At 36.9% G+C, this 15,855-nt stretch overlaps 1 protein-coding gene across 3 annotated transcripts in view; it reads left to right on the plus strand.

Moving 5' to 3' along the window:
* The first annotated feature begins 769 nt into the window (after positions 1-769).
* LOC134543137 (oxysterol-binding protein-related protein 8) overlaps positions 770-15,855 on the plus strand; it is a 167,402-nt gene continuing 152,316 nt past the window's right edge. For 2 of the 3 annotated variants that reach the window (XM_063387988.1, XM_063387996.1), the window contains exons 1-2: positions 770-1,089; positions 14,207-14,335. In XM_063387988.1, the coding sequence (XP_063244058.1) occupies positions 1,086-1,089; positions 14,207-14,335 (133 nt within the window). In that variant the 5' untranslated portion in view covers positions 770-1,085. The remainder of the gene's footprint in view (positions 1,090-14,206; positions 14,336-15,855) is intronic. The other variant, XM_063388004.1, reaches the window with a different exon arrangement.

Here is a 15,855-nt window from a genome sequence, read left to right on the forward strand (position 1 = left end):
AAGGAAAAGCTTAAGGATATTAAATCTATTCGTCATTTTATACCTCAAGGGGTCTGGCATTTTTATCAGAAATTTCAGTCGAGTACAGAGGTTGAAGATGACATAGATGGCTTTGGGAATAACGCAGACTTCACAATGGAATGAAATGCTGAAATGTGTATGTAATAGTTTCTCATAACCAACTGACTTTTAAGAATTTTTTTGTGATTTGTTTGTCATCTCATATGGTATAAGTTATGTATGCTTTCAGGGTATCTGGCATTTTTAACACAAAGCTTATATCCGACAGATGAAGAACACTTGCCAGATTGTTTTAAGACTGATTATATAGATTTGCAATGGACAATTACTGCACAATGGGTATTAAGGTAATTAAAATGGTGTATTATTTGTTTGTTTGACGTGACCATGGCATTCATGTTCCAGTATACTTGGTTCTTTTTAAAGAAACTCTACTTTATTTTATTCAAAGAGAACAAACAGCCATTTTTATTAATTAAACATTGATAGGAAGAGAATTCACAATGTTATGCATAATAATAAAGCAGCCTATTATACATGTTAAAATATTTTACAGTGATTTTTTTATATAGATGTTTCATTAATTTTTTTGACATGTAGATACTTTGAACAGTCTTTTCTCAGTTGTGATTGAATGGCGCTTGGTTCCATTTATATAAATGCCGTCCAATTTAAAGTATGTTTACGTTTGGCAATACTGGTCTCAAGTATTTAAGTTTGCGAATTTGTTTCCTTGGAATTATAATCCATAGACTAGAGTATACGCAAACGCAATTGTTAATTTGCGTTCGCGATTTACTTTATACATAGATATCTTATTATTGTATCAGAGTGTTGATCGCAGGTTAATCAGTATATGCGATATTGCGAATGCGTGAATTTGGTTTTGCCTCTATTTTTGAAATTAATTGTGTTTTTATAAAATAATTTGAAAAATAATGTCGTAGGCCCTCGAAGTGCGCCACTGACTTTGGTCAGCAACGTTTTGAAATGTATGGTGGGAGTGGTTACGTTTTGTATTTCATGCCACTCCACACGTTATTCCGAGAAGATCCTTTCCCAACATGAGTAAGTTTTGAGTTTTGATCAAATGAAATGCATATTGTAGAAACTGGTATTATTCTTAACTGTCTTAACTGTCTTAACTGACTTAATTCCCGTTTTCTCTTTTGGGACATAGGATATAAGTAAACCATTCATTGATTTAATTATTTAGGTATTGTCCCATTAAAGCATACATTAATGCTGCGAGACGTTTTACCCAATTCGATAAATAAAATATATACATACCTACAAATTAAAATTACATGATAATAGTATACAAATACAACTTTCTAAATTAAAATAATGCAGTAGCAGTAATTGGGTTGATAGGATGGAGAGTAAAGGAGAAGGCATATTCAATGTTGGTGAGGCCAATGGTTGAATAGGCAGCAGAAAGTTTGACCCATACCTAGGGATAGAAATTAAGGAATTGGAAAGGGTGCAACATAGAGCAGCTAGATAGGCGATGAGTATGTGGTGGAGGAGGGAAGGGACGAATGGTGAGACACATAGCGGAAGGCAAGTATTCGTGTTTAGGACGGGATGGGAGTGGAATGGGATTGAGGGAAAGATACTAGATGTGATAAGAGGAAAGGACTTAGGAAGAGGCTTCAGAAATTGAATGTGTAGGAGAAACTCCTTGCACCGGGCGGAAACCCAATCGCAAGTGTATCAATCAAATGCGGTATCATTGGCAAATAACATAGTTAAAGGTCTGTTTATGCTAGTAGATTTTAGGCTGGATTAACAATCTAAATGTACCATGTATGCTTAAAAGTAAAATTTGGCGAATCCACACTGCTATTTACATCCTCGCAAAGTGTGTGTTCATAAATGGCATGATACTAAGAAGGCTAGTAAGTGCCTGTGCATCTTTCCCTCCTCTCTTCCTGTGCCCGCCATTGTCATGTGGCATTCAGGAAGTAACAGGACCCCAGCTTACAGCTGTCCAGCCAGGGGCGGCTCCAGTTGCAAAAGATGACATTTAGTAATTTAGAGATTGAGCTTGAAGTATTTACAAATTAATGGTTGCTAATATTGAACCCTTTTCTTTTATTCAACTTTTATGAAAAAAAAAGTTTAAGATATTAATTTAAGCATGTAAGGAAAAAACAATAAACCCCTCAAAATAAATATGAAAAAAAATTCTGGCTTGTTAGGCGCTATTCCCCCACTCCTCCTTTTCGTACTGAGAGCCAAGCCTGTGTCCAGGACGAATCAGTGTTGTCCAAATAAAGGAATTTTAAACTGCTCAGTTTATGCTTTACTTAATGTATGCTTTAATGAGCAAGTCAGCATTGTCCAAATAAAGGAATTTTACACTGCTCAGTGTCTATGGTTGCAATAAAAATAGAGGGAAATACTGTATATTCATTACTTAAAAAAAACCACACAACCAGGTTTTTTTTTATTTAAACCAGATTTTTTATGTTTAACCCAGATTTTTTTTATTACATTAGTTATTTTGGTTCTCATCACATTCAAACTAAATATATCATAATTCAGGTTGATTAATAACTGAGGGCAACAAAAACATACCTACTCATATTTCATTTTAAGACCATCCAATTGTCTTGCATGTAAATTTTATGAAATCTATATACCCAATTATGATTCTAATGCATAAGAGTTTGTCAAATATATTGTTAAAATACTGTTACGATCGCGCTTGGCTGCAGTGGTTGGCGTCGCCGCGCTCGTTCGGCCGATCTGCGCCCCCTTCCACCCGCATCCTCTTCCTGGTATCTCGTGTCATACTATCTCGCGACATCCTGACCGTCGCAGCGCGCACCTGCCTCAGATTGAGTTACGTAAAAGAGGCCGCACTGCGGCATAAAAGGACTCAGACATGTTTATCGGCGCGTTTTGTGGGAACCCAATGCTTATTTCGTTTATCAGCGTTCTTTGAGCAGCCGCCGCCGCGTCCTTCCATAGGACTCACGACGTGTTTCTGGACATTTCGACGGCGAAGGTCGCGCGATATCTCGGAGACATGCCCGATTGTTCTGGACGGGAACCCAAGGGCTATATAAGGAGGTTGGGCCGACCTTCGAGAGAGTTCAGTGGGGAGTTCTCCCGCGGCGGAGTTTCCGGGCGATAGTGCCGCAGGTGCGGCAGAGTGGCGAAGTACTTGGACGAAGGTTCCAGGGCAGAGAGTCTGAGTGAGTGAGTGAGTGAGTGAGTGGAGTCGGGAGTTCTCTCGCGGCGGAGTTTCCGGGCGATAGTGCCGCAGGTGCGGCAGAGTGGCGAAGTCCTTGGACGAAGGTTCTAGGGCAGGGAGTGAGTGAGTTCAGTGGAGTCGGGAATTTCCGGGCGATAGAGTCGCGGGCGCGGCGGAGTCCCGTGTGAAGTGGTGAGCGAGTCGTCGTGTGGGATCTCGGCGAAGGGTGTGACGGCGGCGGCGGCGGAGTGCGGCGAAGGAGTCCCGCGGCTGAGACCCACGAGGGGTGCTGCGGCGAGAGTTGCACCGGAAGTGCGGCCCAGCGAGGTGTGTGAAACGAGTGACTGGGGAATGGACATTTCTTTACCTGTAATTAATTATCTGCCAATTTAGAAGATTATTTGTAAGTGACAAGTAGTGGTAATAAATAAAACTGTTTAGCGTAATAAAATCTTTAATTGGGCTATCCTTTACGAAGCCCCGCAGGAAAATCGTAACAATACTAATTGGAAAAAAATTGGTGACAGTACTACAATTTTACAACAGAATAAACTCTTCATGCCTAGAGGCCATAAATGCTAAATAAAAAAAAAACACTCATTTCCTTAAATCTTTTGGAATATCAGTTATTAAAATCAAAATATCATCAACCAGTTAAAACAATATTTTGTTAGTTCTTTCCTGTTTGTATTGAAGGTCACATCACATCATATCACTGTTAGTTGTGTTCGTTAAATGATTTAAAAAGAAATACAAGTGTTGATGTGTTCTCTATGCCTAACTTATTACGTACTTTAGAATCCACAAATCCATATGATGAGAAGACTCTCTCTACACTTGCTGAAGTAGTTTGTGCTGTAAGTAAATTTTCAACAGAAAAAAAACTTTATCATTAAATTTCTCAGTTTTATTCTTCTGACTTCTCCACCACTCATAGGTTGTAACATGTGATGTTACTTCATCCTCAAAAAGCGATTTTTGGAAAGGTAAATTTTTGATTGAAATTTAACAATTAATGGAAGCAGTGAACTCTTTGAGTACCTCTTGATTTTTCAAACTCAAATGCTATGCGTTTTTCTTCTTCAGTCAAATCAATACAAAGTGATGATTTTTTTTCTTTTGTATCCAGCTTATAAGCTAAAAAAATAACTTTTTTTGGAATTTTTGTATGACATATTTATCCTTTGTGGCTTCCATTTTCATTTGAAGATTTTTCCACATGAACACTGACTCAGAAATAATGCATGTGTTTTTCTAAACCTGATCAAGGGCTAAGGCTTCAAAATAGAAAGTAAGTCCTCTAAATTCAATTTCAAAGCCATGTTAGAAACTTGGTTTTGTACTACTTTATCAATAGTGTCACGATGTTCCTCACAAATTTGTAACAGAGTTTCCCAACCTTTAAGGTATGTCTCAAGGCAATCTACCATTGTATTCCAGCGCACTACATTTGGGAGGATTAATTTTTAAACATCATATTGTCTGTAACATGCATTAGCAAAGTGGTTGTTTTTGTAATATTTTATTATGTGTAAAACATGTTCTGTCACACTAGGAATGTTCAAGTCATTTGCCAAACTTGTTAAGTTTAATATGTGAGCTGAACATCTGTAAGTGATTATATTCAAATATTCTTTATCCTCCAAAAGTTGGCACATTTTCAACACATTAACAGCATTATCAGTAACAACCGAGCGAACCTTGCACCTGAAGTCCTCACACATTTTTATACTGTTCACAGCCTCTTTTGTCAGATAATTGGCAGTGTGAGCATGAACAGATGTGTCAATTGTGTTCACTAAATATACATTACCCATAGTCGTAGTTGTAGCACATATTATTGGTTCATTAAGAACATTTGACCAGCCATTAAACCCAAGACACAACTCTTTCATTTTATAGAGTAAGGGAACAAGTTTTCTTTTCTTCATAAATAGCATCTAGTAACGGACCACTAATTTATTTTGTGTTTGGAGGGGTGTAGCCTGGGGGAAGCTGTTGCATAAGTTTCACAAACTTGAGGATATTCAACACTACGAAAGGATGCATTTGTTGCAAATATAAAGCGAGCTACTTGCTGATCCAAAGACTTTTTCTGCATTGGTGTTGATCAAACTATATAGGAAACCATTGATATGTTACTTTGAAATTTTTTTCTTTCTGCAAAAGTATATTTTGACTCAGTACCTTCATTTGACGAAGTCACATTATATGATGGATGTATGAGGTTTGCTTGTGGAAGCTGAAATGCAGTCTCAAAAATAAATGTTTATTGTATTAATTTAGTTCCAAATTACAAAGGGGAGTCATTCCGTGTGAAATCACCAAGGCGTGGTTGCTTGACCATTTTAGAAAATTTTAATATTTTCACCCAATAAAGTCTTATCAGTAAATAGCTCAAAACTATTTTTATTTAATTTTTATCTGCCACCATTTTGAATCAGGGCTCGATTATCTTCGCTACTGCGTGCAAAAATAAGGCCTCGCAGAGGTTTTGTTAAAAGTTTATTGTTGGCCTTGACTAAGAAGTTTCTTGTCTTTACTGATAAAAAGAGAACATTATAGGCTTACATAAAATGTATAAAAATATATTAAATACATTTGGAAAACATAAGAAAAATGACTTTGAAATTGCCAAAATATTGAACATTTTCAGCAATTTTCATGACCTTTTAAGGTGACTTGGGGTTGGAACCAAAAGACCAAATTTTCCGTGTAATAACTACGGCTAGAGTGCTTTCCAGCTGTGTTGAGTTAAAGTAATTGTTTTAAGCCCTTCCTGCTTTTTTTTAGCATCAAAATTTCAAAATTATATATTTTGCTAATTTCAAGGTCAAATATCTTTAAATTTTTCTGTTAATGCCAAAAAATACATCTATTAGTGATTATCAAAATGTGCAAGTTTCATTTTGTGGTTCAAACCAGGAGTACATGTTTTCATTTTTAAATTGGAATCTGGAAAAAATGAAGAAAGTTTACAGTTAAAATTTGAAAAAATTATTCAAATAACTTTATTAACACTAGAAACAGCTGTAGCAGTCATTCAAGGTTAATTGAAAGTTTGAAAACTTTGTTATTGTTTTATTTTATTTTTTCAATGGCTGCCTTGTGCTTGTGGATTTCAGTTAAAGCTTTAATATCCGGCTTTATGTTCGTCAAGTTCAGACGCAAGTCTCCTTTTAGGCAAATGTCAAACTTATTTCTTTATTTTGTGAGGAGCTGAACAACAGAACTAAATCCTTTTTCAATTAAATATGTTGACGGGAACTAGATGAGAAGTGGTTAATTTTTTTCCCACAGTTGTGGATAAGTGTCCATAAGCTTCACCCATGATAACTTGTAACCGTTCTGCTTGAAAATGATTTTCGCCTCATAGTCATACTTCAGATCTAGAAACTCAGTCTGCCAAGAGTTATCAAGCTTATCCACAGCTTCAAACGAGAATGGATCTAGAATCCAATCCGGAATTTGTAACTGGGTCAAATCTTTAAATCTTTATTCCATGTCAGTTTTTAACTGGTCAAGGTGATCAGTAAAAATTAGGATTTTGTCTTCTGGGAGTTCAGGAATCTCGTTATCTGACAGGAAACCTTTTAAGGGTCGAAAACTGAATCAGCTCTTTACGGCCAATATTTACCTTGTGAATATCAAACTTGGCGATTAATGATGAAATAATTCCTTTGGCCTTGATAAGGTTCATCTTGTTTCCTTAAAGCCTTATATTGACATCGTTAATTTTTTCAAAAATATCTGTAAGGTACGCAAGTTCAAACTTGTGTTGCTTCAAATTCTCACTTAAAACAGGATCAGACTTGTCAAGAAACAGATTAACCGTGTCAAATAATTCGAAGAAACGGCGCAAATAGTTTCCTTTGGAAAGAAGCAAGCATTCAAATTCCTCATCATTTTCATGGCAAAGTTGTCGGAACAAACAGTCATTGAGGGGATTAGCTTTGATCTTGTTGACACCAGCAATAACCAGTTATAGGGTTTCATGCAGGACACCACTCAATTTTTTCTTAGCTAAGTGTTGACAATGAATGACACAGTGAATAGTGATGACCTGTGGCACTTCTTTCTTAAGGAAACCCAGCATGACGACCTGACATGGCAGGAGCACCGTCTGTTGCGCAAGCACTCACGTTTTTTAGAGGAATCACTTTTTCCTCAAAATAACCTTGCACTGCTTTAAAAATCGATGATCCCTTCGTATCAGTTATCAAAGTTCTAGCAAACAACATTTTCTCAGTAATTTCCTTTTGTTCATTGATAAACCTCACATAAGCTAATAAAATTGCTTTGTTATCAATCACAGTTGATTCATCAATCTGCAATGCAAATTTACTTTTTTTCAACAAATTGGTGAGTTTGGATTCAACGTCCGTGGCCATTTCGTCAATTTGCATGGAAACAGTATTGTTGCTCAAAGGAACCGATTGACTTATCTTATTACTAGGGCCCTCACCTAACATGATTTCATCAATTTTTTTGGTAGCAGGTAAAACAAGAGTCTCGCCAATTGTGTGAGGTTTACCATATTTAGCGATCAATAAAGTCACCTCGTAAGAAGCAAGAAGACCTTTGTCAAGATCGGTTGCACGTTTTTTAAATAATTCACTCACATTAGTCCGTTTATCAGCTTTAGCTTTGAGGTGTTGAAAATAACTAAGTTCACTGTGTACTCTTGATAAATGATCTTTCATTTGCGAAGGCTTCATGACTTCATTACTAGTAAATGTTTTATCGCATAAAAGACCATGTGGAAACTGCACATTTTGCGGTGACACGATAAAACCGAATTTTGAATACTCAGCTGAGTATTGACGACACTTCTTTTTTTTATTCCATTGTGCATGAACTTCTACACTTCAAAACAAACGCACAAAAGCAGAAAAGACACAAACAAAAACTGATGGTGAGGCACACAAAGACTGTTGAAGACTGAAGATGAATGTAGGTCAATGGCAAGTGTGCTGTGATAGCTGGAGGGGGAGGGGGTTGAGTCACCAGTCGGTTGCGCTGAGTAACAACAGGTGGGTGACTGTGGAGACGGGTGAGTGCAGTGAACTCGCCAGCGAAGAATAGCTAGTGACTCATGCTATACGGCAACTTGTACTGTACAGAATTATTTTAATTTTTCCCCTTTTGAATATTCATCGCCCCCAAATCGCCCCCACTTATTTATTGCCCTCCTGATAACCAAAATCGCCCACTTGGAGGCGATCGCCCCCAGGTTGGGAACCACTGGTCTAGATTATACTGTTTACTTAAACCTTACAACTTACTGCCACAAAATATCATAAACTTTACCAATTTATTTCTTTAAAACACATTAAAACAAGTCCTTTTAGAGAATTATTTTCTGTGAAGCAATATTTCATCTAGTAGAAGACAGAGAAATAGAACTATGGTTAACTTTTCAACCTTATACAACAATAACAACAATAATATTTCATATGAAACTATAGAACTTATATATGTTTAAAGATGATTTGTTCTCATTGTAAACTTATGGAAAAATTATGTGTGCTGTATTGTATGTAGGGAATGCAAACTCGAAATGAGATCGCTAAGTTGAGATCTCGAGGGATCATAAATTCGATCTCGGCGAGATCTCAGCATTTTCGAGATCTCGGATGGATTTCGAAAAGTATTGTTTTAATTAGATACTGAAACATGATTGAAACTGCTTAGTAGTTGTGATTATGATGCGAGTAAGATACAACATGAATTATTGAAAAAAGTCTTCGTTTTTATAATTTTTTACTTGTGTTATGTTAATGAACACAAAAATTCAGACCTGTAAAATCTCTTATAAAGAAAGTACTTATTTTAACAAAGATAATGATAGTGAAAACAAAAATTTACAAAAATTGCTGTTTCCAAAATCACTCCTAAACTAGGAGTGATTACGAGTGTTCACTCCTAACTAAATTAAGAGTGATTTTGGAAATAGCTTCTTAAAAAACAAATACCTAGTGCTAAGAGTGCTGTCGGATAAATGGCATCTTATGTCAAGCGCTATGTAGCCAGCGGCTGAAAAGGCCCTCTCAGATTCAACGCTAGTTGGTATCAGCGTGAGCAAGCTGTTGTATCGAAATTGCCAAAACATACCCCTCGATCCTCCACACTTATAGAGATCCATCTCTTTTTTAATCACTGACTCTAGCCTGTCTGTAATAGTAGCAACCTACGAGAAAGGACTTTTACAGGCTTTCAATGTATCTTCTAGTTCCTCTTGAAGACTTCTATTTGATCTTACAGCAGCACGTAAATTCATATCCTCTGCAATCATTGAAAGAAGCAAGTCATCCTCGTTTGCCAAGTTTGCTGCAGTACCGGTATTTATTTCATTACCAGAAGTTGAGGTCGAGGCTTGAGAAAGAGTATCTGGTTGTGTAGTGCTGCGATTTAATTGTCTGACTATATTCTTAATTTCCTTTCTTATAATATATTTCCTAGGTAATTTAAAAGTTTTGTCGCACTTCAATAGTTCTAAATCATCCTGATAACTAGCTGGACTTTTTAAATACAACAATGCAGCAGTTGCATTTATACGACGCTCGGAGATCCACTTTTTCATCGACTCGGCTAGTTTTTCTGACAGTGGAGTTTTCTGGTCCTCTAACTTGCGAAGCATGAACCGCAACGTATATTCTGCACTTACTAAAACTGTATCGCGGCGGCACAATACCTCGACGGCCAGTTTTATTGGCTGGAATGTATTTTCGAAGTCACTAAGGACTGCATGTTCTTCATCCTTGAAAGAGTAATTGGAATTAGAACTGAGAGAGAGATTGATTAAAGCCTTGGCCACATTGTTCATTGTATTGTATGTGCTTATCACATTGCAAAGGCTAGACCAACGAGTTTTACAATCAAGAACCGGTTGAATTGTCTTGCCACCAAACTCCTGCTGAATGTAATTCTTGGTGGGAGAGTTCTTAAAAAGCTTAACACATTTTCTTAGTTTTGCTACAATCGCATGGTATTCCGAAGCCAGATCAGCTTGTCTTACAGGTAAAGAAAAGTATAAACCATCGTAACTATCTGGTTTATCTTCCAATTCTTCATCCTCTTCTATGCTGTGATTCGTGTTTTGTTCAGGATTAGGTTCTAGATTTTTTTTTATAAATGATGTCTGTTATACCAAACTGTACCCCGTGCGTTTAGCAAAGCTGTTGAAGCGGTTCAATCAGACGTCCGATTTTCTTCATGATACTGGCTCCATCTGTGGTTATACCAACTATGTCATTGTCTAGGGATAAATCATAATATGATAGTTTTTTTTTTTAAAAGCTGAACACAAGACTCTGAGGACATACTTCCAAATATGCGCGCCAGTCCATGATTCCAGAAAGTAGTCTGGTTGTTGATAGTTGTATGAACATTAATATTCAGAAAGCGCCTACTCATTCCAGACGTCCATTCATCAAAAGAGAGTGTACATCTATAGTCTTCATTCTTTAGCTTTCGAAGATCTTCTTTCACTTTCATTTTGATTGTCATACCATAATTCATCACAATTAATTTAATAGTATTTGGTGAAGAAGGTCATTTATAATTGTTACCTTTTGAAGCAAAAAGATTCTTTATGTCCTCGGATGTGCAGAAAACTCGAAAAGGCAGTCCATCTTTCGCTACCATTCGAGAAATCATTTTCTTTAGTCACATCACAGTCGGATTGAAAGTAATCACTGATTTTCTTCTTTTTAGGGGGCGTTTGGCAGTCGCTATTTTCTTGAGCCTCTTTGTCTATAGATGATGGTGGCACTGACGACATTGTAGTAGATGCTGATGATGACGACGGCAGAGACGACGACGAGGCAGCATCGAGTTGCAGAGGGTTTGATGTCCTTCGAACTCCCACATTCAATGTTTTTGTGTCAACTTTGTGGATTGACTTCATATGGACATGTAATCCTTTTGTGGAACTGGCTGTAGTTTTCAGAATAGCTTTACTTATTTTGCATTGGGCTGTCAAATTATTCACTGCTTTCTTAAAATATCTCCATACCGGCAACAAACTATTAAACTCCATGTAAGGTTCATTTTGATTGTTTGTCGACATTTTAAAAGTATTAACTTAACAGTCTAGCACTTGCGTAACAAAGTAATACAAATTTTCATTCAATTAACCCATAAAAACATGTAATTTAAGCACACCATGACAGTAACTGCACAACCAAAACAATAGTAAACAAACAAGTGCCTGCACGCACTCGAATATCTTCTCACTTACTCTAGTCAGAACTATATGACTTATTCTTTTTTATTCCACTCGCCCAACATCGTGAATACTCGGGAATAGTCGGGATAGTTTGCGTATGCAGTCCGACACTTTCCTTCGCCAGTCAGCGACTCGCTCGTGCGCAGAGAACACGCGTCATGCGTCGTTGACTACTGCTGCTCGATATCGTCAATCTCGGCCGAGATCTCGTCATTTTATGCTTCGAGATTGATCTCGAAAAATGAGGTGAGATCTCGGATGATCGGGATCTCGCGAGATCGAGATTGCATTCCCTAATTGAATGCTTAAGGAGGTACTAGATGTGTATCAAACCTGATATAATTTATGTAAATATGTATGCTAATGTGTACATTACTTATAGTGTATGAAAACTTTTATAACAATTGGGTCCTATTTCCGTGAGTATTCCACTCCATGTAGGATCAACAAAGGAAAAGACATAAATGTCACTGTGTAACTTTTAGATGTGGCTTGTGATCAAAATGTTCAATTTGTATCTTGCTCTTGTCTGCTCCAGTGTCATCCACTGGGATAACGCAATGCCTGACAAAAACATATTTAGGAACATGTGCTTGATAACTCTTTGTGCAGACTTCCGCCTACTTCAATTAGTGGAGTAGCAAAGAATGCTTTTTGAAACATCTGCTTGATTATTGCACAGTGAATCTGTGCAAGTTGCTGTAGTTTGTTATAGGGTTGGTGGCATTGTGGTAGTGATTGTGAAGACATGTTCTAACTAGGGAAGATTGCATAGTGCTACAACAGTGTAGAAACAGTTTGTTTGGAGGAGCAAGCAGTACTACTTTTGGTATTACGGGGGAGGGGTAAGGTGTGGGAATAATCTGAAGCTTCAAAACAATTGACTGCCTAATCAAGTGTCAAGGATAGTCCTTTTGGAGACACATTGGTTAATTTTAAACTTTTAAATGCTGTGTCTCAGGTTTCTATGTAGTTTTCTCTGTTTTTACAAGATTTATTTGTGTGGGTCCATTAATTTGTCAGATTGGAAGTAGGTTATGAGAATCCAATGGTCGTAAAGGCAGAATTACAAAAGCCCATCTTCTCTTCTGCCCGTCTGTCCGTCACATGAGGACCTGCAGCAAATTGGATGGCCTGAAAAATTCTGTCCATCCGCCCGTCAAAAACTTGACATACTCTTAACTTTTGATGGATGGATGGATGGAATATATCTATGGTTTTGACGGGGCAGTATATAGGTCTGTGGTGTTGTATAGGTCGTTCAGATGTTTTTTTTTATAATGTTGCGAATAATGTAATCATGAATCTGAATTTATATGCTAATACAGTACACACATAAACATGACATAAATAGCAAACAACATCTTTATGAATCTCTGAGAGAAAGATATTAATTGTTGGCAGCTCTTTTTTGGGAAAATATTCTGACAGACGGATGAAGTCAAGATGTAAATTGCTTGGCTAGATTAATGGTGTTGATGGACAAAAGAGTGACGGATGGACGGATGGATGACAGAGGGAGTCGACAGACTATTGTAATTCCGCTTTAGGGCTCAGTCTCACACCATGTTGGTTATTTCATTTTCTTGTTATTTATGTTGTTTGTGGGCTTTTCCTGTATACGTATATATTATGATATCACTCTTGCATTTTATGTTTTATCCCAAATTTTCCCAAAATATATTTACCAAATATCATGGAATGGAGGTAAAAAGTATTACAAGTGTTCATAATTATGATTACTAACATGACCTTTTACAAATAAAATATAACATTAAGTAGATAATCTGGTGAGAAAATTTGTGGCAGAAGAACAAAAATCTGAGAGCTATCTTAATAAATTTACAGGAAACTGGGTGTCTACAGATTACGAAAGTCTTGAAAGTCACAGAAAAGTAAGGAAACTGAGTGACTGGTCACGAGTGTCACAAAAAAGTCACTAAATAAGCAGCAATGGTGCTGAAGGTCACAAAGATTGAATTACCAGCAGCCTTTTGCTAACATACATTTTGTTTTTTGACACCTCACATTAGTTTATAATCGCATGTGAAATAATTATTTGTTTAGCTTCTTTAACATAAAAATCTGTACGTTCCTACGATCGTAGGAAATTTTGTATTGTATTGGCTTAGGTATGTTTAATTCTGACTATGTAGCAAATTTAAAAAAATACCTTTCAATAAAATAATTGTAAAAATAATTTTTTACAAGGTTCAGAAATTGGATCACTAGGTGTTGTAGACACCCTGGAAAAAGTCTGCAAATAACAGTAATAAAATAAAATAAACTAACCAACTCGGTATGTGAGACGTAGCCTTAAGGTTAAGGTAGTCCGTGCCCTGCCTGCCAGTAAGCATGTTAGTGTGCCTGATGGAGACAGTTGCTCAACCTACATTAGAGAGAGAGAGGAAGGCATGTTGATTCTTGTACCGAATTTTATACTCTGCTAATCTGTTTTTATTGGATACAGTTTTATATTTTACGGTACCTTCAATAAAGCAAAAAAAAAAAAGTTTTATTTAATTTAAAATAAAGGCACATATGCATGCTACACATACTGTAAAAAATTTTTTTAAAAATCAGGTTCTATTGTAAAAATTTATCCACTGAGTCATTTGAATGGTGCTGATTATACAAGCGAGTCGTGGTAACGAACATTTAAAAAAAAATGCTTATTAAGTTCATGATGTTTATTTAATGGTGTGGCCATAAGAGAATTGCTATAGGAAAAGTGCATGCATGCTGCGCAGGTGGAAACTCTAGTTCGACCCCAGTGCCAGTGCCCGGAGCTCACAGACACCTCACACAGGAGCCTCTCTCCCACAGCCAGCCCAGCGAGGCTCCGTTGCGAGCGGTGCTGTCCCCCAGCCGCTCCTCAGGTACTGTAGGACTCCCCTTCTTACATCCTTATTTTCCTTGCTTGAGACTAACTTCTGCCGAGATATCCACCTATTACTATACGGTGATTTCTAGAAAACGTCAGCCAATTTTGTTCTTACAAAATCTTGTACAAAAATGACTCCACCAAAGAAACTGGAACAATATCTAAATTGCAATAAGTTAACTCTAATAATTACTGTTGCTATATAGGTTCTGTTTAGTACTTAAATATTTGGATATAATCTAAAAGTAGAACTGTTCACATAAGTAATTTTTTCCACTGGCTCCTAGATTTTGTACAAGGCCCCTAAAGTTTGAAAGATTTCGTTGAAGCCTTTTGAGATACTACGCAGAGTTTTAGTACCTTCCTTTGGAAGTTCATAACTAGGTTTCAGTTATTTTGTCTTAGTAGTTTAAGTATTTCATTAATCATCTTGTTTGCTCAATCAATTTTAGTTTGTTTAAAATTATGCTATAGTTCCTACAAGTGGCTGGGACAAGTGGAATGTATGTGTTCTGCAATGTAGATCTATTTGTCTGATAAACCTGCCAGTTCTGCTTTAAAAGTGTTCTCACTCATATCTTTCTATTAACTTTTAAAGAATTGCGTCTGGTGTTAAATTTACAAATGAGAACCTAGGAAACAGTTATTATGGCAGTATAGTGCAAGTCAAACATCTTGTGAGTTGTTGGTGTGGGATTGAGGAGTATGAGAGGTAAGTAGGATGGAAGGGGAAGTAGGGAAAGTGAATACTTTCAGAGTGTGGCCAAGGAGGTTGAAAAATCTCTTTGGCACAGCATTTTTTCCTTGAATGTGACTTATCATTTTAGAACAGCACTATTTGGTTCAGTAGGGCTCAGCCTGCCTGTTCTGTGCAACACATTTTCGTTAAATGACGGAGCTGAACTCACAAGATGTCCTGTGCTCTAGAGTTTGTGAGGACTGAGGACTAACAACAACTAACAACAATAGTTTATGCAGATTTTCTTTTTGTTAATAAATACATTAGAAGCCACAAGCTTTCATATTACGTTTTCAAATTATAACGTTAATAGCACTAGCCCGAGACTGTCAGGAAAATTGTGGCACATATCACAGTGCTCTGAGGCACTGGCCACTCCTGTCATGCCCTCCCGCAAGTCTCTTGTACGTGATTGGATGGTGATGCATTCTACAGTTATCCTACTTGTTAGTATCTCATTGGCTTTGCCATTTCCTTTCTTATTGTCTGCTAATAGCCAGAGTCTGGCACTGATCATGTCTGATAGGAGCTTGGTCAAACTCTGAATCCTAGCAAATGAAAGAATTTGAAAGAAAAAAAGATAAAAATACCCTATAAAACCGCAACGAATAAAATGTGCACATGACTCAACATAGCCTGTTACCTGTAGATCACTATCACATGAATTGTGAGAAAACTAATACAGAAAAAGACAGACATATATAGCAACTGCCTTATCAGCTTCCTTTATTTACTGGGAAGAGTGTTAAATATAAATATTTGAACTGACTGCAAAC

The sequence above is a fragment of the Bacillus rossius genome, chromosome 1 (genome assembly GCF_032445375.1).
Source record: "Bacillus rossius redtenbacheri isolate Brsri chromosome 1, Brsri_v3, whole genome shotgun sequence".
NCBI lineage: Eukaryota > Metazoa > Arthropoda > Insecta > Phasmatodea > Bacillidae > Bacillus > Bacillus rossius.